Source organism: Macaca thibetana, chromosome 14, assembly GCF_024542745.1.
Source record: "Macaca thibetana thibetana isolate TM-01 chromosome 14, ASM2454274v1, whole genome shotgun sequence".
Taxonomy (NCBI): Eukaryota; Metazoa; Chordata; class Mammalia; order Primates; family Cercopithecidae; genus Macaca; species Macaca thibetana.
In genome coordinates this window covers 115,857,508-115,881,855 of record NC_065591.1, presented here as the reverse complement: position 1 = coordinate 115,881,855, position 24,348 = coordinate 115,857,508, and the positions used below count along the sequence as shown (strand labels likewise).

Genomic DNA, 24,348 nt, shown 5'->3' with positions numbered 1-24,348 from the left:
AGAGGGCCTTCTGGGCAAGTTTTCAAATAGAAGTCGTGGAAAATTCTCCAAATAACTCTTCTAGCTTGTCAGAGACTGAAGACTGTGCTGATGGCTCTTGCCTGCTGCATCATCAGATTTGCCCCCTTCCAGACAATGGGAAAGAAGGGCCCTCGAGGCCTAGCATCGGTAGGGTCTCTAGGAAAAATGACGAATGTCTAAATCATCTTTGTCTTGCCAATTTCCTTCCAAACCCATAAATCAAAGATTCTAGGGGAATACTCTGGAGACAGCCCTGGCTGGATGGAGGAAGTGCTGAAACTGCAAAAGGTCTACAAGCAGTTTTCTCTGGTTAGAGACCTACAAAAACTGACATGGGGGAGGGAGAGAAGAGGGAAGGACAATCTGGACTTTCAGGCCCTGGGGGACCACCTCAGGAAGTCTTCCTCCTTGGATGCCTTGCTGTAAGTCTTTAGACAACCCTGAGCTGACAAACCAGCAGATCCAGCTCTCCCTCTAGCGACAAAGAGGGAGGATCTGTCATTAATGTTATTGCCTGCTTCTGTTCTTATAGATCATATCATGAAATGAATGGCAGTAGAAAATAACTCTTTAGTGACTGAGTTTATCCTTGTGAGATTAACAAACTCCAGCTGCCCCAGTGTTTCATTCTTAATGTAGTCCCCGTGGGGAGAATTTGAACATAATTTCATGTCCCTAAATTCTCACCTTCATACCCCCAGGCGCTTTTTCCTCTTCACTCTATCCTTCATTGATGTCTGCTATTCATTTGTCTGTACCACAAAAATTCCAATGGGCTTTATCTCAGAGAGGAACATCATCTCTTTTGCGGGATGGCCAATTCAGTTATATTTCTTTTACATCTTTGTCAAAGAACCTAAAAGTGGGGTCTTTGTGGGAATAATGTTCTCAGCCAAGATGCTTGTAGTTGAGAGATAATGGACTAGTTGTTGATGTGAAACTAGAAAAATGCACATGGCCCTAGAAAGGTTTGATTTTAGAATGGGATAAACAAAGTCTGCTACAAAGAAACATTTCATCATATTCTTGTATTACAGTGATTATTTCCAGAAATAGTGAGGCTGCAGAGATTTGGGACAAGGCTCCTTAGTGAAGCAAGACACAATCTCTAGAATTGCAGGTGTACTTTAAAAAGTCTGTTACATATTATAATATGTTTTTATATTTGGAAACAGAAAAAAATGAGTTATTTATAACACAAATCATAGAAAATGAATCTTTACAAAATCTTCATGTTTTGTGGCTTACTCACAAGAAAAATTTTCTCTGTCCGTTTCTACTTCTCAAAAGGTTCAAGGAAAAATACTCCTTAAAGGACATATCTGATTCCGGAGAATGAGCTTCCCTATGTGTGCAATTTTTATCTTTGTCAGAAGATACTACTACCTTTTGAGAAAGCTGAAAAGACTGCTTTGTAAGAACAGCTTTAGAATGTATTTATACCAGTTAAGATCTTTACTTACATCTGACTAAAAAATTTGCTGTAAGAATGAAGCATCATTTATATACATTTATTAGGTAAACTTACGTTATTGTAATGGATTTGTTTAAAACTCTTACTCTACCATGCAGAAATCTGAAGGCCTCATAGCTGCCTCTACTGTTTTCTCTCCTACATCCATTAAGATGCCTGATTAAATAGCTTAAAATGGTTTGATCTAAGTTTAGCTCGACAGCACATCTTTAAAAACTTCACATTTTACAAAAGACAAGCAAAGATGCTCAGCATCCATGACTACATCCTTGGTACTTAACAAAAGTGAAATATGAGTCGCAGGTTTGGCATGTACCTTGCAGTCTGAATACGATATCCGTGTCACCAGCACCCCCTGGTGGAGGATAAGTCAGCAAAATGCTTAGTTCTGCTGTGAATCAACAGACTTATATTACAGGTCCACTCTTTTCATCATCCTGGCAAAAATTTTCAATTTTTAAAATTAAAGCTATAATTTACATAAAACTGAAATGATTAAATATTCAAATGTAGGTTTAAAAACTAATATAATTTGAGATTTGAAGTAAGACTATTTTAGAATATGACGCATTTTTAAAACCAACTTGTGGATATTTGGAAGTATCGTATCTGCAAATTAGTGACTTTCTTGAAGATAGGAGTGCTGTCATACATCCTTGTTATCCTTCTGTTGTACCAGCTGTATAAATACAATTTTAATTGGAAGAAAGTTTTATTCATATAGAAGCCCTATAAGAATATATGTGAAAGGCAGAGGCTACAGAACCTAAAAAGATGCTCTCAGGAGGGAAAGGGTGGAGAGTATCTGATAGTATGCTTTGCTCAGCTGCAAGAACAGTTGGCCAAGTTAGGTACTCACTGTTCTATTTCACAGCCTGACCAAAGAGGCACTTCACCACCTGGAGACCAGCTACAGCTGTCACATGGAGAGAAGGACAGAGACCATTGTGGACAAGAGACCTATGGAGCTGCTGATGGAGCTTTTGTTTTGGGTGTCCAAGAAGCACAGTGCTCAGCCTTAGGTGCTGCCTTCCGTGGTGGTGGGAGACCAGGCCAGAAATCCTATGGCCACTGCTCCAGGCAGAAGCCCTAGATCAGATACTTCTGTCCAAGTATCCTAGATCAGATACTTCTGTCCATATATTCTCTTATAGCAGCTGATGGAGCCTTTTGGTGGCAATTAAGCTGGTTGCAATGTGGTTACTCTAACAATGCATACACTTTCTACAAATTAGAACTTCTTTGTTGTTTTGTAATATTTGAAATAAAAAAGTGAAACTGATTCCAAACTGATTCAACATTAAATATGCCAAAGAAAGGAAAAAACCTCTTATATTTTTAAACTCTGATTTCAATAGCAAAGTTCTAAATGGTGGTACAAATTATTGAAAACTCTCACCACTTTTTATATATAATTTCTCATTGATGATGATTGCTGTGTTTTGATTGATTGTCCCCTCCCAAATGCATTTTGAAATTTAATTGCCATTGTAGCAGTATTAAGAGATGAGACCTGTAAGAGGTGATTAGGCCATGAGGGTTCTCCTCTCATGAATTAATGCCTTTATAGCAAGAGTAGGTTCCTTACAAAAGGATGAGTTCAGCTCCAGTCTCTCTCTCTCTCTCTCTCTCGTCTCTCTCTCTCTCTCTCCCCCCCCGTCTCTCTGCATTTCCCCTATGTGATAACACAGCAAGAAGGCTCTTGCAAGATGCTGACACTTCAGTCTTGGACTTCCCAACTCCAGAATCATTAGCCAAGAAAATTCTGTTTAAATTACCCAGTCTTAGGTATTCTCTTATAGCAGGTCAATGTGAAATAAAACAGTGACTATAAAAGAAATTAGAGATACACTCATTAAAAATTCTTGAAAAGCATTGCAAATAACTATTTCTAGCACAAAGCCTGATGTAAAGACTTTATGTTCCAAAAGAAAGTACAAATTTTCATTAATAATTATGAATATATATATTTGTGGAATATTGTCTTATAAAAATTAGAGAAATTTTAAAATTAGGCTGGGTGTGATGACTCACACCTGTAATCCCAGCATTTTGGGAGGCCAAGGTGGGAGGATTGTTTGAGCCCAGGAGTTCAAGACCAACCTGTAAAACAGTGAGACCCTGTCTCTACAAACATAAAAAAGATTAGCTGGGTGTGGTAGCAGGTGCCTGTAGTCTCAGCTACTCATGAGGCTAAGGTAAGAGGATTGCTCGAGTCCAGGAGGCCAAGGCTTCCATGAGCCAAGATCATGCCACTCCAGCCAGGGTGACAGTGAGACCTGGTTTCAGATATTGTTAAATAAATAAGTATCTTATTTAATCTATTTATTTATTTTATTATTTAATTTATTTATTTTAAATAAATAAGTATAATAAAAAAGAAAAAGAAAAAAAATCGTTGTTACCAAAGGCTGGGGGTGAAGGTAATGAGGAGATGTTGGTCAAAGGGTGCAAAGTTTTAGTTAGAAAGGAGGTATAAGTTTTTGAAATCTATTGCACTGACTGGAGAGTATCGTTAATAATAATGCAATATATATTTCAAAATTGCTAAGGGAGTAGATTGTGTTTGCACTACAGAAAATCAGTATGTGAGTTGATAGGTATGTTAATGATCTTAATTTAATGACTCCATGATGTATACATTTATCAGAACACCACATTGTGTCCCATAAATATATAAAATAATTACCAATAAAAAATAAAAAAATAAAAATTTATACATCTCTTTTAAGATGGATATCTTTGGCTGGGTATGGTGGCTCACTCCTGTAGTCCCACCACTTTGGGAGGCCAAGGCAAGTGGATTGCTTGATCTTAGGAGTTCAAGACCAGCCTGGGCAGCATGATGAAATCCTGTCTCTATGAAAAATGCAAAAATTATCCAATGGCGGTGGCACGTGCCTGTAGTCCCAGCTACTTGGGAGGCTGAGGTGGGAAGATCTATTGAGCCTGGGAGGTTGCAGTAAGCTGTGATTGCAGCAATGCATTCCAGCCTGGGCAACAGAGTAGGACCCTGTCTCAAAAAAAAAAAAAAAGAAAAGAAAAGAAAAAAAAAAGACTTCTGTATCCTGACTTAGGTGGTGGTTACATAAATATGTACACGGGATAGAATTGCATACATTTACACATACATACATACAAGCATATTAAACTACTGAATAAGGTCTGTAGTTTCGTTAACATTATTGAACCTATGTCAATTTCCTAGTTTTGCTATTGTCCTATAGTCATGGAAGATGTCTCTAAGTGAGGAAACTGGGTTCAAGGGAATCTATGTATGACTTTTGCCACTTCTTGTGATTCTAGTAATTTTAAAGTAAAAAGGTAAAAAAAAAAAAAAAAATACATGCCTTCTCACAAGCACAAATTCCTACCTACAGGGAAATTCTGAAGTCACACTGTCTTGAAATGAGGGCCCCTGAATACTGACTTTTCTTATGGATTTGATTTTAACCCGAAAGGCAAAGACATGTTGAATTAGAGCAACCCAAGGTAAATACATTTTTATGAAATCAAGGTTAATTCTGTTAACAAAATTTTTATTTAAAAAATCTGAAATCAATGAAAAGTATCCTTTTTCTTTCTGCCTATGAAGTATGCAAAAGTAAAAATGGATTATTTAAAATCACTCAATATTAAAAATGAGCATAATAATAAACTTTACTAAATTATACATACATTGCTGTTAAAGCTAATACACTACCTAGGATTACAATTAGCAAAAATTCTGACAATCATTACATTTACATCTTTATACATGAGAGCAGAGGCTCTTTCTTCTATGCCCTGTGGATTGCATAATCCCTGATGAGAAGTTTACATCTACTACAACAAATTAGGCTGTAAACACAGGCATATAATTCCTTCCCTGCAGAGTTTGTCAGGTCGGGGAGGTCCTGAGAGACTTGCTGCTGGATATTTAATCAGGTCCAAAAGAATTATAAGCCTTGAGCAAATGCCATGTGCTCTATGACATGGTAGCTCTGGTGTGAAGTCCGGTTTTCCAACAAAACCTCTTGGCAAATTTATAAATAATAGTTTGACCTACACCTCAAAATGACTCCCAGAACATTCAGAGTCTGAGATCTATCCTCAATCCTTTTACCAGTGAAGGGAGAAGAAGATTCTTTGACTACATCTGGTCAAAATAGATACCTTCACAGCCAGTTCTTCCTCTAGGGCAGTGGAGGTGAAACACACATCAAGGGTCAGCACTGAGTTCTCTCAGTGGAAGGGAGGTGAGTTAATCAAGCTTCTATTTCTCCCTCCTGGATGTTGCTGAAAAATGGGGAAAAGAATTCTATTCAATAGCAAGAAACTTAGTGGTATGGAGCTCTGACTCTAGGGCTTGCATTTCTCTCACATTGTTCTCTCTGTTGGATTCATTCTTAGCCTGGTAATCAAGATAGCAATAGCAGTTACAAGTGAAACATCCAGAACAGAGGAATGTCAGGAAAGGAGATTTGTCTCTTAATTAAAAAATATATTGACAGGTGCTATACATATAGAAGAGTTTAAGTATCATAAAAATACCAGTTTGGTAAAATTTTACAAACTTAACAACTAATATGACTGTACCCAAATTAATTATGTTTCTCTCATGCCCTCCTACAAAGACCTGTGGAAGCACATTCAGCTTCCTTTCTTCATCCTCTGTCTAGCTAGGATGGAATAGAGGAGAATGTGCAGAAACACTTATGTGATTTGTGTGTGGTGAATCATAAGGCTTCAACTACCAAGGGTCTTCAGTTATCACCTGGTGACTTCATGGATTCTTACAGTAAGGTATCTGGAAATGCTATAGGAGACCCTTGTCTAGGAAACAGAATATGGGCATGGTCTCTGCCCTAAAGGAATCCTCCCTTACCTGGTGGACATCACAAGGAAACTGAAGTGTCTAGCAGAATAATGGAAACATAAGGAGAAACTAGGAAGTGGCCAGGCACAGTGGTTCATGCCTGTAATCCCAGCACTTTGGGAGGCTGAGGCGGGTGGATCATCTGAGGTCAGGAGTTCAAGACAAGCCTGACCAATATGATGAAACCCTGTCTCTACTAAAAACACAAAAATTAGCTGGGGTGGTGGCATGCACCTGTAATCTCAGCTACTCAGGTGGCTGGACAGGAGAATCTCTTGAACCCTGGAGGCAGAGATTGCAGTGAGCCGAGATCCCACCATTGTACTCCTGCCAGGGCAACAAGAGTGAAAATATGTCTTTAAAAAAAAAAAAAAAAAAAGAAACTAGGAAGTGAAGAGCCAGGTGGAAGCGAGGGAGATGAGACACATCCACACAACCCAAGCTCAACAGCAAGTAGGCCTGTGCCTCAGCTACTTCACCTCTCTGTCTTCTAGTAAGGACCGGAGCAATTGTTTGTCACATTCACCCTGTGCAGACAAAAGACAGTGACTGAAATGTTGAGGAGTGGGTGTGGCAGTACATTCAGCACATTCAGACCCCATGAAACAAAGAGGAACTCACCCAAATTCCTACAGCCTGAGTCCCCTCCTCATGAATGAGATTTTGTAAAAAGAAATCTGTGTTCCCTACTAATGGAATTTTCTTTTGTCTTCCCAGAGTTTTGAAGACAAAAAATGCTGGCTAACAATAACTCCTTAGTGACTGAATTTATTCTTGCTGGATTAACAGATCGTCTGGAGTTCCAGCAACCCCTCTTTTTCCTGTTTCTAGTGATCTACATTGTCACCATGGTAGGCAACCTTGGCTTGATCACTCTTATCAGCCAAAATTGTCACCTCCACACCCCCATGTACTATTTCCTCTTCAATCTCTCCTCCATTGATCTCTGTTACTCCTCTGTTTTCACTCCCAAAATGTTAATGGACTTTGTATCAAAAAATAATATTATCTCCTATGAAGGGTGCATGACTCAACTGTTTTTCTTTCTCTTTTTTGTCATCTCTGAATGCTACATGTTGACCTCAATGGCCTATGATCGCTACATGGCCATCTGTAATCCATTGCTGTATAAGGTCACCATGTCCCATCAGGTCTGTTCCATGCTAACTTTTGCTGCTTACACAATGGGATTGGCTGGAGCCACGGCCCACACCGGCTGCATGCTTAGACTCACCTTCTGCAGTGCTAATATCATCAACCATTACTTGTGTGACATACTCCCCCTCCTCCAGCTTTCCTGCACCAGCACCTATGTCAACAAGGTGGTGGTTCTCATCGTTGTGGGTATTAATATCACGGTACCCAGTTTTATCATCCTCATTTCTTATGTTTTCATTGTCATTAGCATTCTTCATATCAAATCCACTCAAGGAAGATCAAAAGCCTTTAGTACTTGTAGCTCTCACGTCATTGCTCTGTCTCTGTTTTTTGGGTCAGCAGCATTCATGTATCTTAAATATTCTCCTGGATCTACAGAGCAGGGAAAAGTTTCTTCTGTTTTCTACACTAATGTGGTGCCCATGCTCAATCCCCTGATCTACAGTTTGAGGAACAAGGATGTCAAAGTTGCACTGAGGAAAGCTCTGATTAAAATTCAGAGAAGAAAGATATTCTAATTAGAAGCAGTAATAATGTAAAGCAATTGAAGGACTTCAAATTTTTATTAGTGTTTTTCTTTTTTTTATTATACTTTATGTTCTAGGGCACATGTGCACAACGTGCAGATTTGTTACATATGTATACCTGTGCCATGTTGGTGTGCTGCACCCATTAACTCGTCATTTATGTTAGGTTTTTCATGAAGAGATTTTGTTGCTTCTACAGATGATGTTAAGTGTGATTTAATAAACTTGTCTTATCATTTCTCTTATGCAATCATCTTGTCTCTTTTTTTTTTTTTGTTTTTGCATCTCTGGCACTTCTCACAATTTTACTAAATAGGTCACGGCATATTTGTAAAAGGAACATAATGCACTGATATTTTTCATTATCATTTTATACACTTCCTCTCTCCTGGGCTATTCTTAACTGGACAAATATGGTAAATTTCGTGAATTATAAAAATGTCAAAGTCATGGCTTTCTCACCTAAACACAGAAGTGCCAAATATGATAGAAGCATTTTTATTTTTATCAACTTTGTTACAGATACAGGCAGCTGGATTTAATGAAATGTCTCTGTTACAAATGTAGGTAGCATAAAGCAGAATCAGATCCCCGTGATCTTGTCCTTTTGTTCTATGTTCTCACCATTTTTCCTTTTATTATTCTGACTTTTCTTGTTCCCTTTGAGAATGGCAAAATTTGTACCACATGCCGTTTGCTTCTGAGAACCTCTATCAGTCCAGTCCATTTGATATAGCAAAGAATATGTGTATCTCCACCTTTTATTGCCAAAGTCAGTGTTAACAGAGGATGATTAGAGAAATAATACATTTGCACCTCAGGATTCCAATAACGGGGAATATAGATTACATTACAAAACTTTCATTTATTACTATCTAAAACAGCACTGACAATTTTGAAAAAAGCATGTAGTTCCTACTGTAAATGTTATTTTTTTACTCCTTATAGGTAAATACTACACATCAAGTTAGCAGAAATATTTTATACAACCTTTTCCTTATCCAATGTGGTTTATCATAAGAAATGTATATTAATGTTAATAAACTATATTTCTACAAATATTTTGTGGGCCTATTTAAATTTTATCTCACCACTAAGACATGAAACACATTTTATATAAAGGTTGTCACCCAGATAGGAGTGCAGTGGCTCAATCATAGCTCACTGCAGCCTCCAACTCCTGGGCTGAAGTAATTCTTCCACTTCAGCCTACAGTTTAAACGTTTTTTTTGTACGTATGGTTTTGGCCCATTTTTAGATTAACTTTTGTGTATAGCATGAAGTAGAAGACTTCTTCAGCCTCCTGTGTAGCTGGGACTACATGCACACACCATCATGCCTCTCTAATTTTTAAATATTTGGAGAAAAAAATTTAACTCCTGACCTCAAACAATCTTCCTGCTTCGTTCTCCCAAAGTGCTGGAATTACAGGTGTGAGCCACCGTGCCTGGCTGAATTGGAGTACCTTGCTTGTGAACACCAACAATAAATGTATTATTTTAATTAATAATTAATAACATATAAAAATAATGACAATTATAAATCTGAACAACATTGGGGTTTAATTTATGTTTTTAGAGGTGAACTGTGATAGCCTCAGAGAAGAACTGCTCAGCTCCCTATCAAGAGACCTATCGGTGGCGTGCATGGCTGACTGAAAGTCTATAGCTGCACTTCTTTGGATCCACCATGGTGTTTAGGCAGAGTCCATTCTTACTCTGAGATGCCCTCAGTCAATGACTCTGCAGGGCGGGTGGGACTTAAAGAGAGCTGGCAATTTCCATCTCACATGGGTCTTTTCTGATAGGAAATCTTTGTTTAGAGACTTCCTATCCTCCCAACCAAGACTTTTTAGAACTACTCTGTGGTCTGAGATTTTCCTATGCGAACTTTCCATTTCTTTCTCCTTCATAGGTGACTTTCATCCTGATCTGAGGCCTTCATTGCTGACTCTTGCTTCCTCCAATTTTATCCTTAATAGGCATGTATAACAAAGTATGTGTTGGAGGTCTTATCATTTCTTGACATCTCCTACTTAGGGGACCCTAAATGACAAAGAAGACTTACATTAGCTGATTTTAAAAGTTAGTATAAGGCTGTGACAATCAACGCAGGTTAGTTTTGTTATAAAGTCAGGTGAACAAGTCCATGGGACAGAATAGAGACTCACGCCTGTAATCCCAGCAATTTGGGAAGCCCAGATGGGTGGATAACCTCAGGTCAGGAGTTCAAGACCAGCCTGGCCAACATGGTGAAACCCCATCTCTAATAAAAACACAAAAATTAGGTGGGTGTGGTGGCACACACCTGTAATCCCAGCTACTGGGGAGGCTGAGGCAGAAGGATCACTTGAACCTGGGAGGTGGAGGTGGCAGGGAAGTGACATCATACCACTGCACTCCAGCCTGGGTGACAGAGTGAGACTCTGTCTAAAATAAATAAATAAATATGAAATTGTATCTCCATCAGGGCATGTACTGAGAATAGATTTACAAAAAAAAAAAAAAAAAGATAAGAATATATAAAGAACAAAGGAAAAATATATGGGATTATAGGAAAAAAAGAAAAACAATTATAGTACTTGATGAATTTTTTGTGAATAGTGTTTAAAAATAGGCTTAATAACATAACACAGGTATATTGTTAAAACCGAATTTATAATTATAATCCTATTGGTAGGAGTTTGTACGGGGGGCAGGAAGAGGAGGTGTGTGTGTGTTTTCAGTGGTGTTGACAGACCTGAAAGGTCCAAATTCTCACCTTTAAGGAGTCTGTTAGAAAACCTTTAGAGTAATCCAAGTTTGAGATGAAGAGGGACTACGAAAGCTGTAGAATTGAGAGAAAGTCCAGATCATTCAAAGAGGTATATTCTCTGGGACTTGGAGACTGGAAGAGATAGTAAGGGAGAAGGAGGTGCTTAAGTTTAGTTTGTGGATTATATGCCCAGATGGTGGTAAAAATAATTTATAAAATGATGACGTGAGAAGGAGCAGCCTTGGGAAGCCTAAGAAAACACTGAATTCAATTTGGGGCACTTTGAACTTGAGACACATAAATAGACATAAAGTAGAACTTTCTAAAAAACTGTTATGGCAGAAGTGCAGGCTATAGAGACAGAGCAGCGGTTCTCAAATATGGGCAATGCTGCTCCCCAGGGGATGTCTGACAATGGAGAAAATTTTGATTTAATGATTGGTGTGTCTGTGTGGTGGGGGGAATATCAGTGGCATCTAACGGGTAAGGTCAGGGATGCTGTGCTTTGAGCCCTGTGCTACACAGGACAGCCCCACAACCTAAACTTGTCCAAAATGTAAAAAGCACCAAGATCAATAAATCCTGATTTATATACATATGGACGAGTAACAGGGGCAGGGGTGCCAACACCAACCAGGTTCTTGTTATGTGTCAGGCACATTTCTAACACTTTATGTGTAACTCATGTAATTCCCACAAAACGTTATGAGATAGCTTTTTAAAATTAGCCTTAGTTTATAGATATGCATAGGTTATATAGATACAAATACACATATACAAGGGGCAGAGAAGTTCTACCACTTGTCTGAGGTCTCAGAGAAAGTTAAGAAGCCTGGATTTAAACTCAGCCTGACTTGAGGCCCTGCTCCCATTCCCTCAACCATTTGGCTACATCTCTATTGTGTTGGTTTCCACAAGCATGTATAGTGTTAAAGCTATGATCTAATATTTTACTAACACAATCCTGGGGTCTTGTAGGAAGGTAGCAGAAATGGCAAGTGACTGTGCCCTGGACATTTCTCCTGTAGAATTGTGCATAGACTCCAGGGGATGATTACGAAGGGAGGCGCTCACCCTTCTGCAGTGGGAATTAGGACTTCTTGATGTCAAATTATAAACTGAGTGGAACACTGAGTCCCAAAGGAGCCAATGCTGGATCTGTGACACAGGTTGTAAACACAGTTGGTAATATCTACCCTCAAGGGGCTCATTAAACTTGGGAGGAAATCATAAAGTGGAGAATAATTTTTTGTGCTTCTAATCAACTTTCCCAGAACTATGGGACGTGAAATAGATTTTTATTCAAGTCATCTGACTTTAGGAGGCTCCTATAAGGTGGTTGTTTTCCTGCATACAAGAGAGGAGAACCTTCTGGGAAAATTCTCAAACAGATTTTATGGCATATTCCCTAGAATACCTCTTCTAGCATGTCGAAGATGGAGGTCTATGCTGTTGACAATTACTGCCTTCATCATCAGCAACTTTGACCCTCTCAGGACAGTGGGTAGGAAGGACTCTGATGGTCCTTCAGCAGTTAGTCCTCCAAGCATAGAAAGGTAAGCATTGAATCACTTTTGTCTTGATAATTTCCTTTCAAGCTCAAAACTATATAAATCAAAAGTTCTGGGGCAATACCATCAATTTATTGCTTTTTCCAGCTTTAGTCCTTAGAGAAACTTGAGGAGAAGGAAGGGAATAATGTGCAGATGCATTGGGAGGTCTACCAGCATTCTCACCAGACAGACACACAACATGATGGGGGAGAAAGGCAGGAAAAGGGAATTCTCAGGAATCACCATAGAAAGTATTAAGCCTTGGATGCCTTGCTATGTGTCTTCAGACACCCTTGGGTTTGTAAACCAGTAGATTCAGCTCTCCCTCTGGAGATAAAGAGTGAGGGTCCATTATTAATGTTTTCTACACCTGTTCCTACAGATCACACCCAGCAAGTGAATGGCTGTGGAAAATGACTCTTCAGTGACAGAATTTATTCTTACAGGATTAACAGACCAACCCGAGCTCCAATTGCCCCTGTTTTTCCTGTTCTTGGTGAACTATATGACCACCATGGTGGGCAACTTGAGTTTAATTAATCTAATTTGCCTGAATTCACACCTTCACACTCCCATGTATTTTTTCCTTTTCAATCTGTCCTTCATTGATCTCTGTTATTCATTTGTCTTTACCCCCAAAATGCTGATGAGCTTTATTTCAGAGAGGAACATCATCTCCTTTCCAGGATGCATAACTCAGCTCTTTTTCTTCTGCTTTTTTGTCCACTCTGAGTGCTATGTGCTGACAGCCATGGCCTATGATCGCTATGTGGCCATCTGCAAACCCCTTCTGTACACAGTCACCATGTCCCCTCAGATCTGTTCTCTGCTGATGTTTGGTTCATATGTGATGGGGTTTGCTGGCGCCATGGTCCATACAGGATGTATGATGAAGCTCATCTTTTGTGACTCCAACGTCATCAACCATTACATGTGTGACATCTTCCCACTGCTCCAGCTCTCCTGCAGCAGCACCTATGCTAATGAGCTGGTGACATCTGTTATTGTGGGCACAGTTGTGATAGTATCAAGCCTCATTATCTTAATCTCTTATGCTTTGATTCTTTTCAATATCCTTCACATGTCCTCAGCTGAGGGTTGGTTCAAAGCCATCAGTACCTGTGGCTCCCACATAATAACTGTTGGCCTATTCTATGGATTTGGGCTGCTCGCTCATGTTAATTTATCATCTGATGGGTCTATGGGTCAGGGGAAGTTTCTCTCAGTGTTTTACACAAATGTAGTACCCATGCTGAACCCCCTCATTTATAGTCTCAGGAACAAGGATGTCAAACTTGCTCTAAAGAAAACCCTAAAGAAAATTACAAACTGAGTAGAGGCAATGGTGCTGCCTTAGCCCCTTTTCCAATTGCTGAGTCTTCCTCTCCTGTCTATCTGCTTCCTCCTATTCTTCTTTTCCTTCTCTCCATCTTTCTTTCTAAAGTCTTGTTAGCAAGATTTCTGCCTTTCTTCTCCCACTATGCAATGTAACTCTGTGGGTCTATCCTTGGACAGAAGAATCATCCTCCATCCCAAGATGGCCCAAGCCTGAACTTTATTCCCCATACTGAGGCAGGAGAATAGCCCAGGAAGATGGGGGTGAAGTCGGGGGTGAAGGGGACCTGTTGGACGTAGGCTAGCTTAAGCAATAGCGAAAGCAAAACCTGCAAGATAGCAGCAATAGAACATACGAAATAAGGGCGTAAGCAGCAAGTTGATGAGGGAGTAAGCAGTGAGTTGGAACATGTAATATAAGGCAAGTGAGTTGGAATGACTTGTAGCAATTTGGTCATGAGAAATAAAAGTAAAGATGAGCAATTTGGTCAGAAGGGATAAAGTAAGGTTAAGCAAGGATGAGCAATTAACTTATGAGAAATAAAGTGAGGTTAAGGCACAATGAGGGAAAGGCAAGTATGAGCAATTCATTTACAGGTGAGAAGGTGAGGTTAAGCAAGTGATGATAAAAACATGTAAAAGGCCATGAAATGTAATAAACCAGGGCTGATACCTCTCATGGGTCAGCCTGATCCATTGCGGATCATACTGTGCTTAATAAACCTTTTGCTGCTTTGCTATATGCATGTGTGTCATGTCCAATTCTTTGTTCATGGCACCAAGAACCTGGGATTTCACAACATTAGCCAGTAACAATACCAGATGGAGACGCTGAGCTGATATACTTTCCTATCTACCTACTATTTTTTTCTTAAGTGTCACCCTCATCGATGGTATGCCAGGGAGGTGGATGCTGTCTGACAAATTCACTTTTTTCTTGCCTTCTCTGAAGCAATTACATAGAGTTCTTTCTTGTTTCATTAGTTTTATTATTTATAACTACATTAAAAGACAGAAGGGATGACAACAATTGTGGACAAGGTAAAGTTGTAAAAATCTCCAGAATTTTTCAGGGTTCTTTTAAGAGTGGTTCTTATTCTGGATTTCTGGCCTCACAACTGTAATGGAACTGCACACCTTCTTGCACCAAGGTTCTATTCTTACAGATGTTTACAGATGGATTAGGCTCACAACTCTATCCACCTTTCTCAAATCCTACCAATATAATGACAATACATTGGTCAACTTACATTTTGTTGTAATAGAATTGACATTGTTACCACCTTATTCATGTCCACAATCTCTGTGGATTGTGATTGTGATTAAAAGTTTTACAATGATATTCTTGGCAAAAGAATAAAGTGCCATGTATAATGAGTGTCAAGATTTTCTGTCTACCTAGCTGTGTAACAGGGGTTCTTATTGAAAAAGAGATCTAATACTTCTTTTAAAAAGCAAACAAAATTATATGGCACAAATTTGCCTGATTGAGATTTATTCTTGTAATATGTAAATTTGACTTTTTTTTCCTCTGACAATAAAAAATGAAATCTGAGGCCCATGCTGTGTGCTGCATTTTTAACAAATCCCTTTACATTTAGATCTTCTTATCTTGTTCTCCAGATGAAGAAATGATACGTGACTTGCTCAAGGTCACACAGCTTATGATGCAGGGCCTGATTTTTGAAACTATTGTTCGTCCCACAAATAAATTGAAAAAAAGAAGTCTGGGAAGAAAGAGGACTTCTGGGGAGTTATTTCAGAATGAACTGGAAGGTGGGGGTTGTATGGGAATGATGGTGCCTTCAGCCAAAATGCCTACAGCACAGAGATGCTCTTCAAGGCTTTGATCCCCAACTAGAAAAATACACTTGCCTCTGCAAAGGTTTGATTTTAATGTAGGGTAAACAGGGTGAGCTCCAAAGACATGTTTCATCCAGATCTTTTAATAATAGTGATAATTTCCTGAATGGTGAGGCTGAGGAGTTTGGGTCAAGCCTTCCTGAAAAGGCATGTCACTATTTCCATAGTAGTGTACGTACTGTACAGGCCTATTAGATAATATGCCTTCCTTTAGAAACAAAAATAGTTACTCATAACAAAAAGAATAGAAAATAGGCTCCACACAGAAGTTAAACTGTCTATTGCCTATTACTGACAGTGGCAGGAGGCAGAAATGCCTAGGCAGATAGGGGCAGGTCCCTGGTTGAAACCCTACCTTCAAGCCAAAGACAGTTTAAAGCTTGAAAGCCAAGCTACAAGTGAAATCCATGGACTGGATTGAGAACCTGTCTTTCTTTCTAGTGCACTTTCCTCTGATTGATCCCCACACTTCATGTATTTTACATTTACCTACCCTTTCCCATTTGATTTTCTACACTGTTTTCTGCCCACCTTTGAATGGTGTCTTTGCTTTAATCTTTTTTGCATACTTACAAACCAATCAGCATGCACTCCCCATTCTGAGTCCATAAGAAGCCCTGGATCCAGCTACACTGGGAGAGAAACCACCAGAATGCAGTGGTGGGGGGCCACCTCCCCACATCCCCCCTTGGCTGAGAGCTGTTCTGTCACTCAATAAAATTCTTCTCTGCCCATCCTCACCCTTTGAATTATCAGTGTAACCTCATTCTTCTTGGACATGGGACAAGAGCTCAGGAACTGCTGGATGTGGGTACGATCTATAAGATAGGCAGGCCAAGTGGGTGGGGTGCCTCTAGTGGCAGGACACGAGCTGAGTAAGGCCCTGGCTTGGGGTAGGGAGTGTCACAAGCCATGGAGGTCCCCAGTTGGCAAAGTGGTTGAGAAAAATCCTGCATCATTACTACCTTGAATGAACTCAGGGCAAGATGCCCCTCAAAGGATATATCATAGGTAGGGGACATGATTAATTATCATTGTAATTTTTATATTTATACAAAGATACCATAATTTTTGAAAAGTTCTAAAACATTTTGTGAGAATAGCCTTAGAAGATGATATTGCTGGCTAAGTACTTTACTTCTATGTGATTAAAATTATTGGTGTTAGAGTGAAGAGTCAAGTTTTTACATTCATTAGTATATTTATCTCACTTACTTAATTTTGTTTAAAACTTTTACTCCTGAAGCAGAATCTGAATATCTATATTTGCTTCTATCTTTCTTTTGCCTACATTCATTATAGTGCCTGGTTAAAGAGAAACCTTATAACTGTTTGGTTTGGATTTTGCTTTAAAGCACATATTTTAGAAGTTCATGTTCTAATAATGACATAGAAAGAGGTGTATAAAATTCATGTCTATAACCACCCAGTACTTAAAAAAAAGTAAAATGTGATTTGCAGGCATGGAATTACTTTGTGATCTAAGTATTGTATTATAGTCACCAGCACTCTCTCATGGAAAATGAATCAGCAAATAGCTTGACTTAGTTCTGTGAAGTCAACCGGCTTATTTTATAGGTTGAATTTCTTGTGTTGACATGGCAAATGTAATTGATTTCACTTTTTAATTAAAACCACTTCTAATAATATTTATAACTAAAGTTTAAATTAAAGTTTATTATCTTTTAAAATTAATATAATGAGGCCGGGCGCAGTGGCTCACACCTGTAATCCCAGTACTTTGGGAGGCCAAAGTGGGCAGATCACTGGAGGTCAGGAGTTCAAGACCAGCCTGATTGACATGGAGAAACTCCATCTCTGCTAAAAATACAAAATTAGCTGGGAGTGGTGGTGCATGCCTGTAATCCCAGCTACTCGGGAGGCTGAGGCAGGAGAATCACTTGAACCTGGGAGGCGGAGGTTGTGGTGAGTCAACATGGCTCTGTTGCACTCCAGCCTGGGCAACAAGAGCCAAACTCCATCTCAAACAAAAAATTAATGTAATGAGAAAATTAGATATAAAATAACTTTCGAATGTATAAGCTTATTTTAAAATTATTGAATGCTTATAAGTTTTATATGTGTACTTTGGTAAAGATATAGATATTGTCAAATACTTCTTTCTTATTTGTTGTATCATAGTTTCTCCACACACACAATTAAAACTGGAAAACCATACTAATATATGTTAACATATAAAACCTTTCTTTTTTTACATAAAAGCTTAATTATATTAATTATATATATTTTAAACACAGATTTTGTTGCACAAACTTAAAAGGGCAATATCCCAAGGTTTAACTTGAAGGAAAAACATTAAATTAGAAATTATATTTAGAGATTCATGAAATGGTACCTATTTACCAACCAAGTTCATTTCATCACCCAAAGGAATTGAAATGTTATCAAGTCCTGGATTTGACATAGCACCAAGGCTGACTTATTAATGAAAAGGTTTTGAGGTACTGCTTTCCAAAAGTCTCATTCTTTCTCCTTTATGAAAATACATTGGGACAGAGCTTTCTAACTACCGTATAACAGATAGAATGGCAAAAGGGGTTTGAGGTTAAGGTACTGAGCCTAGGATAATCAGGTTGGGAGTTTCAGTCTGGTTGCTCTGGCAGATTTAGCTTGGGAAGGGCTCCTGGGTGGTCAAGAGTAAAGAAGTCTGATGTGACGGCACACCACGGCTTTGGTAGGAGCAAGAGCAGTGAGACAAGATAGCACTCATTGCTCCACTTTAAAATCCCAACCAAAGAGATGCTTCACCCCTGGATACCAGCTACAACTGTCACATGCAGAGGGTGACAGAGCTTATTGTGAACAAGAGGCCCAGGGGTTTGCTGAAGAGGTTGTCAGGTGCTCAAGAAGTACAGTGCCCAGCCTTAAGTGCTTCTGTCTGTGGTCTGGTCTTTCTGTTCCCAGATCAGATACTTCTGCCCATTTCCAGCTGGTGTATTCTGTTAGTATCATCCGTTAGCATGACTGGTCTAAAAATGCACAAGTTTTCTGAAAATTAGGGTATCTTTGTTATTTGGAAATATTAAGCAAAAAAGTGAAGCTGGTTCCAAACTGATTCAAAATAAAATTTGTCAATGAAAGAAAAGACTATTTGCTTTGTTTGAATGGGATTTCAATTTTAAATATTTGGCTATTTTTTTCAAAACAATTTTAAATTCTGTTACTTTTACATTCAAATTTGTTGTTGGTGGTGATTGTAAATATTTGTTAGTTATAATTACTAAGAATTCTCATACAGTAATTACAAGCTTTATTCACAAACCTGATAGAAAAAATTACTTTCCAGAAGCAAGCACAAATTTTTATTGACTGTTATGAAGATATTTTATTTGAAAATGTTATCTAATAAAAGTAAAATAATTATAATTCTGATTTTAAGTGTATTTTGGGTTTTAAATAATTTACATTAATATGGTACATACTGAAAGGACTCTGTTTCCTTATTTTATCAACAAATTTATCATATGCATTGAAATGAATTTCCCAAAATATTCATTTATAATTTAATGAATAATGAAAACAGTCAATATAATCACTACCGAGTTGATAAAGTATTGCCAGACATTTTTATTAAGTATTTTTCACTACATTTTTCCCCAAGTGTTTGTTTAGGTCTCCAACACCTAATCCAACAATATGAGATAGTTAAGTTGTTAAATAGCTTAGTCCAATTTAGGGCCAGTGGACTGGGTGCGCTCACTACGTAGTTCAACTTTTGTTGATAGCCAAAGAAATACTTGTATATTTAGCATTCAGAAAGTGAGGTGCTGTATATTTCAGTTTTGTGAGTTTTTGTAAGTCTCTTTCCATTACATATTTGGTAGACTTTAACATTATACAGAATCATGTAAATAATGTACACAGGACAGAAAATACCTAGAGGAGATTAGATAGCTACATATATTGTCACAGGTATTTCCCTCTGAATTTTCCTGTGTCCCTTTGATTCACCTTCTTTTAATTCCTATACCTGAACCATTACACTTTGTCCATTCAAAATATGTTAATAGCCTTTTTTTTTTAGTTTGTCCGGGACCTTGCTTTTTATTAATTATCACTATACAACAGTTTCATGCTGGACTTTTCAAAAAGAAGCTGTTGGAGAAATAATACAAAATAATGGTAAATATATACAACCTAAAATAAGTTTCCAGAGCTGAGGAGTTTTCTCCAGCTTCTGTTGGGCTCATAGTTTTGCAAGCACTTAGAAAGATTCTTTTCTTCCCAGATTTTCTCAATGCACATTATTATTTCTGTGTGAACTGGATCCATTTTATTTGCCTAAAATTAATGCATTAGTCTTCTTAGCTTATCTGTTTATTGAGCAACTCACAATTATCTCTCTCTTTTAAAAATGTTTCCTCTTCCTAAGTTGCCTCCATCACTGACTTCTCATTTCTAATGTTCCGACTCAGAGAATTCTCTAGTCAACCCTTGATTTTGAAGGACAGTCACACTGGCTATCCTTGAATTTTAGTGAGGTGGGCCTTTACAACCTTGGTAATCAGGCTCAGCAAATCTGAGGCATTTTGTGATAATGCTTTTCAACTGTTCACCCTTGCCAGACAGAGGATAGCAACCCTGGGCTTGAACTTTCAATGGCTCACTCATAAGCAGGAAACCTGGTTAGAATGGAATATATATAGAGGGGGCAGAGCCAGGAAAAGGATTGAGAAAAACCAGGAATACTAGGCTGGTCTTGAACTCCTGGCCTCAAGCAATCTGCCCACCTAGGCCTCCCAAAGTGCTGGAATTACAGGTATGAGCCAATGTGCTCAGCCTGTTTATTTCTTTTTAATTGGTGAAAGGTATGTTTTCTAGGTATAGAAATCTAGGTTGACAGTGTTTTTTTCTTTTAATAATTTAAAGATGTTGCATGACTGTTGACTGATTTATTCTGTATTGACAAAAGCCCTGTTTTTACCCTTCTCTTCATTATTTTGTATATAATATATTCTTCCCAAACTCTTACCCACCATCAGTTGCTTTTAATATTATTTTCTTTATTATTGGCTTTAATCAATTTGATTATTATGTACTTTGGAGAAGTATTCCTCATGTTTCTTCTGCTCAGAGTTATTTTGAGATTCTTGGAGCTGTATAGGTGTGTAATTTTCATCAAATTTTGAAAAATATTGGCTATTAGTTATTTAAATATTTTTTATGACTCTACTTTTTTGGGATTCCAATTACACATATATTGGGTCACTTGAAATTGTCTCATAGTTCACTAGTGCTCTGTTGATTTATTTCAGTCTTTCTTTCCTCTTTGTGTTCTCTTGTTATGCTCCCAAGTTCACTAATCATTTCTTCTGCAGTAATTTTCTGTTAATCCCATACTGTATATTATTTATTTTAATCATTTTATGTTTTATCTCTTGAAATGCTTACTGGTTTTGGTAATCTCCTTCATGTGTTTCACTAACATGCTAATTCTTTCCTCCAATTTCATAGCCATATGGGATATATTGGTAATAGCTGCTATTGTCTATATCTACTAATACTAGCAATGTGTCATTTCTGGATATTTCCTACAAATTGATGTTTTCCTCATTATGGGTTAAATTTTTGGTGTTGTAAACAGTATTGCTTTTTAAAAATGTCAATTTCCAATTGTTTATTACTAATAACTAAAAAAATTATGCTATATTTTGTGACCTTGCTAAAATACCTTATGAGTTGTCATAGTAGTAGTTTTTAGACTTTTGGGGATTTTAAAATATAGGCAATCATGTCATTTACTAATAGAGACAATCTTATTTCTTCTTTTCCAATCTATCTGCCATTTATTTATTTTTATTGCCTTATTTTACTGCCTATAACCTTGAGTACAATATTAAATAGCAATAGTGAGAGTGGAAATACTTTTCTTGTTTCCACTCTTAGGGGTAAGGGATTCATTTTCATCTTAAACTGTGAAGTTAACTGTAAATGCCCTTCATCAGGTTGAAGAAGCCCCCTTCTATTTAGAGTTTTTCATGCTTTTTTCCCCAGCTATTTAGATGATCATATAGTTGTATTTTTTAGTAGTCTTTTTTATGGTGAATTATATTGATATACAGAATTAAACCAGCTGGGCATTACCAAAAATAAAATGTACTTTCCATGATGTATTTTTGTTTTATGCATTGTTGAATTCAATTTGCTAAAATTAAAAAAAAGTTTGCATCTGCATTTATGAAGGTTATTGTTTTTTTTTCTTATAACTACTTTGCTGCTTTTGTTATCAAAATTCTTGTCTATAAAATGTATTGCAATGTTTTCCATCCTTTTTAATTTTTCAAAGAGTTCATGTAACCTGAGTATTATTTCATCTGTAAATGTTTGGTGGAATTTAAGAGCAAAGCTGCATGGGTCTGGAGTTTGATTTGTGGAAAAGTTTTTAACTGAAAATTTAATTTTTATTTATTTTATTTTATTTTATTTGAAACAGAGTCCTGCTCTGTCACCCAGGCTGGAGTGCAGTGGCATGATCTTGGCTCACTGCAACCTCCACTTCCCGGATTGAAGCGATTCTCCTGTCTCAGCCTCCTGAGTAGCTGGGACTACGGGCGCATGCCACCACAACCAGTTAATTTTTGTATTTTTAGTAGAGATGGGGTTTCACCATGCTGGCCAGGCTGGTCTTGAACACCTGACCTCAGGTGATCTGCCCCCCTGGGCCTCCCAAAATGCTGGGATTACAAGTATGAGCCACCATTCCTGGCCTGAAAATTCAACTTTAAAAATATATATAGGACCATTCCAGTTACCTACTTTTTTTTTAGTGAATTTTGGCAGTTCGTGTCTTTCAATAAATTTATCCTTCAATAGTGGTCAGGTTTATTAGCATAAATTTAAAAATTACAAAATTTTCCCTTACTTTTCTTCTGATATCTATGGGATTTGAGGGAACAGCTTTCATTTTTCATATTTTAGTCATGTGTGTCTTTTTTCGTTTTTATCTGACACATCTGGTTAGTGGATTATCACTCTTATTAATATAAAAAAGAAAACTTTCAGGTTAATCAATTTTATACATCTTTCTTTTCCCATTTGATTTTTTGGTCATTTTCGTTATCATTTATTGTTCTGCTTGTTTTGAATTTAACTAGGGGTTCTTTTTGTAGTTTCATAAGGTGAACACTTCAGTTTCTAATGTGACACCTCTCTTCTTTTCCTGTGTAGGCACTTAGGTGGCATAAATTGACCTGTAAGTATTCTATTTCAACACATTACACATATTTTGTGTTTACATTTTCTTTTCCTTCCAAAAGTTTTCTGATTTTCTTTCTGTTGCATCTTCTGTTATTTAAGAGCTTACTATTTTTCCCTGGTGACATTTTAATCAAAATAGTCATATACCGTATAAATCACACATTTAAAGGGTAAAATTCAACAACTTTTTGTTTATTCACAGAATTGTGCAAGCAAAACCATAACCAAATTTAGAATATTTTTCTCACCCCCACCATTCCCCACATCTTTAACTCTCACCTCCCTATTTCCCTACCTGAGCCCTAGGCAACCACCAATCTACTTTCTTTTTATGTAGATTTGCCTATTCCAGATCTTTCTTTTCTTTTCTTTCTTTCTTCCTTTTTTTTTTTTCTTTTGAGACGGAGTTTCACTCTTGTTGCCGAGGCTGGAGTGCAATGGTGCAATCTCGGCTCGCTGCAGCCTCCGCCTCCCAGGTTCAAGCAATTCACCTGCCTCAGCCTCCCGAATAGCTGGGATTACAGGCATGCACCACCATGCCCTGCTAGTTTTGTATTTTTAGTAGAGACGGGGTTTCTCCACGTTGAGGCTGGTCTCGAATTCCTGACCTCAGGTGATCCGCCCACCTTGGCCTCCCAAAGTGCTGGGATTACAGGCGTGAGCCACCGTGCCTGGCCTCTGATCTTTCTTATAAAATAAATAATAAAACAATGGTCTTTGTGACTACTTTTTCTCATCTAATGTATTTTCAAGGTGTATCATGCTTTAACTTGTAATGATACTTCATTCATTCACCACTACTCACCCTTTTTCTTTGCAGAATAATATTCCATTGTGTGAATATACCACATTTTGTTTACCAAATTACTAGTTGGTAGATATTTGGTGTTTTTTCCTACATTTTGACAATTATAAACAATGGTGCTATAAATATTCATATGAAAGGTTTTATGCGAATGTATGTTTTTTGTTTCTCTGATGCATATAACTGAGAGGAATTTCTGAGTGAAATAGTAATCCTGTGTTTAACCTTTTGAGAAACTGCACGACCGTTTTCCAAAGTGGTTGCAGTCAGTTGGCATTGCCACCAGGAGTGTACAAAGGTTTCAATTCTTCACATCCTTACCAACATGTGGTTTTATTATTTTTTTAAAATTATAGCTGTCTTTGTGTGTGTGAGGTAATATTTTCCTGTGGTTTTGATTTGAATTTCCATAATTACTAATAATATTGAACATCTTTTGATGTACTTATTGGCCATTTGTGTATATTCTTTGGAGAAATGTCAATTGAAATCATTTGCCCATTTTAAAATTGAGTGTTTTGTCTTTTTATTATTGAGTTGTAAATGTTATTTAGGCATTCTGCATACTAGGTCTTTTAAGATTATATAATTCACAAAGGTTTCTCCCATTCTGTGGGATTTTTTACTTTCTTAATAATGTCCTTTGGGAATGACCCTTATTTTGAGGAGTTGGAAAACATTCAGAGAGTCTGTGGCTTTTTGGCTAATAAAAAAAACCCTCTATAAACATACAATGATTTCCTTTTTCTTTTAATTACATAAGGACTGTGTGTGTAAATACG

General features: G+C 37.6%; 2 protein-coding genes across 2 annotated transcripts; both read left to right on the top strand.

Moving 5' to 3' along the window:
- Window positions 1–5,607: 5,607 nt before the first annotated feature.
- LOC126934803 (olfactory receptor 8B3) lies at window positions 5,608–8,037 on the top strand. Its single transcript, XM_050755622.1, has 2 exons — window positions 5,608–5,733; window positions 7,071–8,037. The coding sequence occupies exon 2, from the start codon at window positions 7,088–7,090 to the stop codon at window positions 8,027–8,029; it is 942 nt and encodes a 313-aa protein (XP_050611579.1). The 5' UTR covers window positions 5,608–5,733; window positions 7,071–7,087; the 3' UTR covers window positions 8,030–8,037.
- A 4,684-nt stretch (window positions 8,038–12,721) lies between these two features.
- LOC126934827 (olfactory receptor 143-like) lies at window positions 12,722–13,678 on the top strand. Its single transcript, XM_050755650.1, has one exon. The coding sequence runs from the start codon at window positions 12,746–12,748 to the stop codon at window positions 13,676–13,678; it is 933 nt and encodes a 310-aa protein (XP_050611607.1). The 5' UTR covers window positions 12,722–12,745.
- The last annotated feature ends 10,670 nt before the right edge of the window (window positions 13,679–24,348 follow it).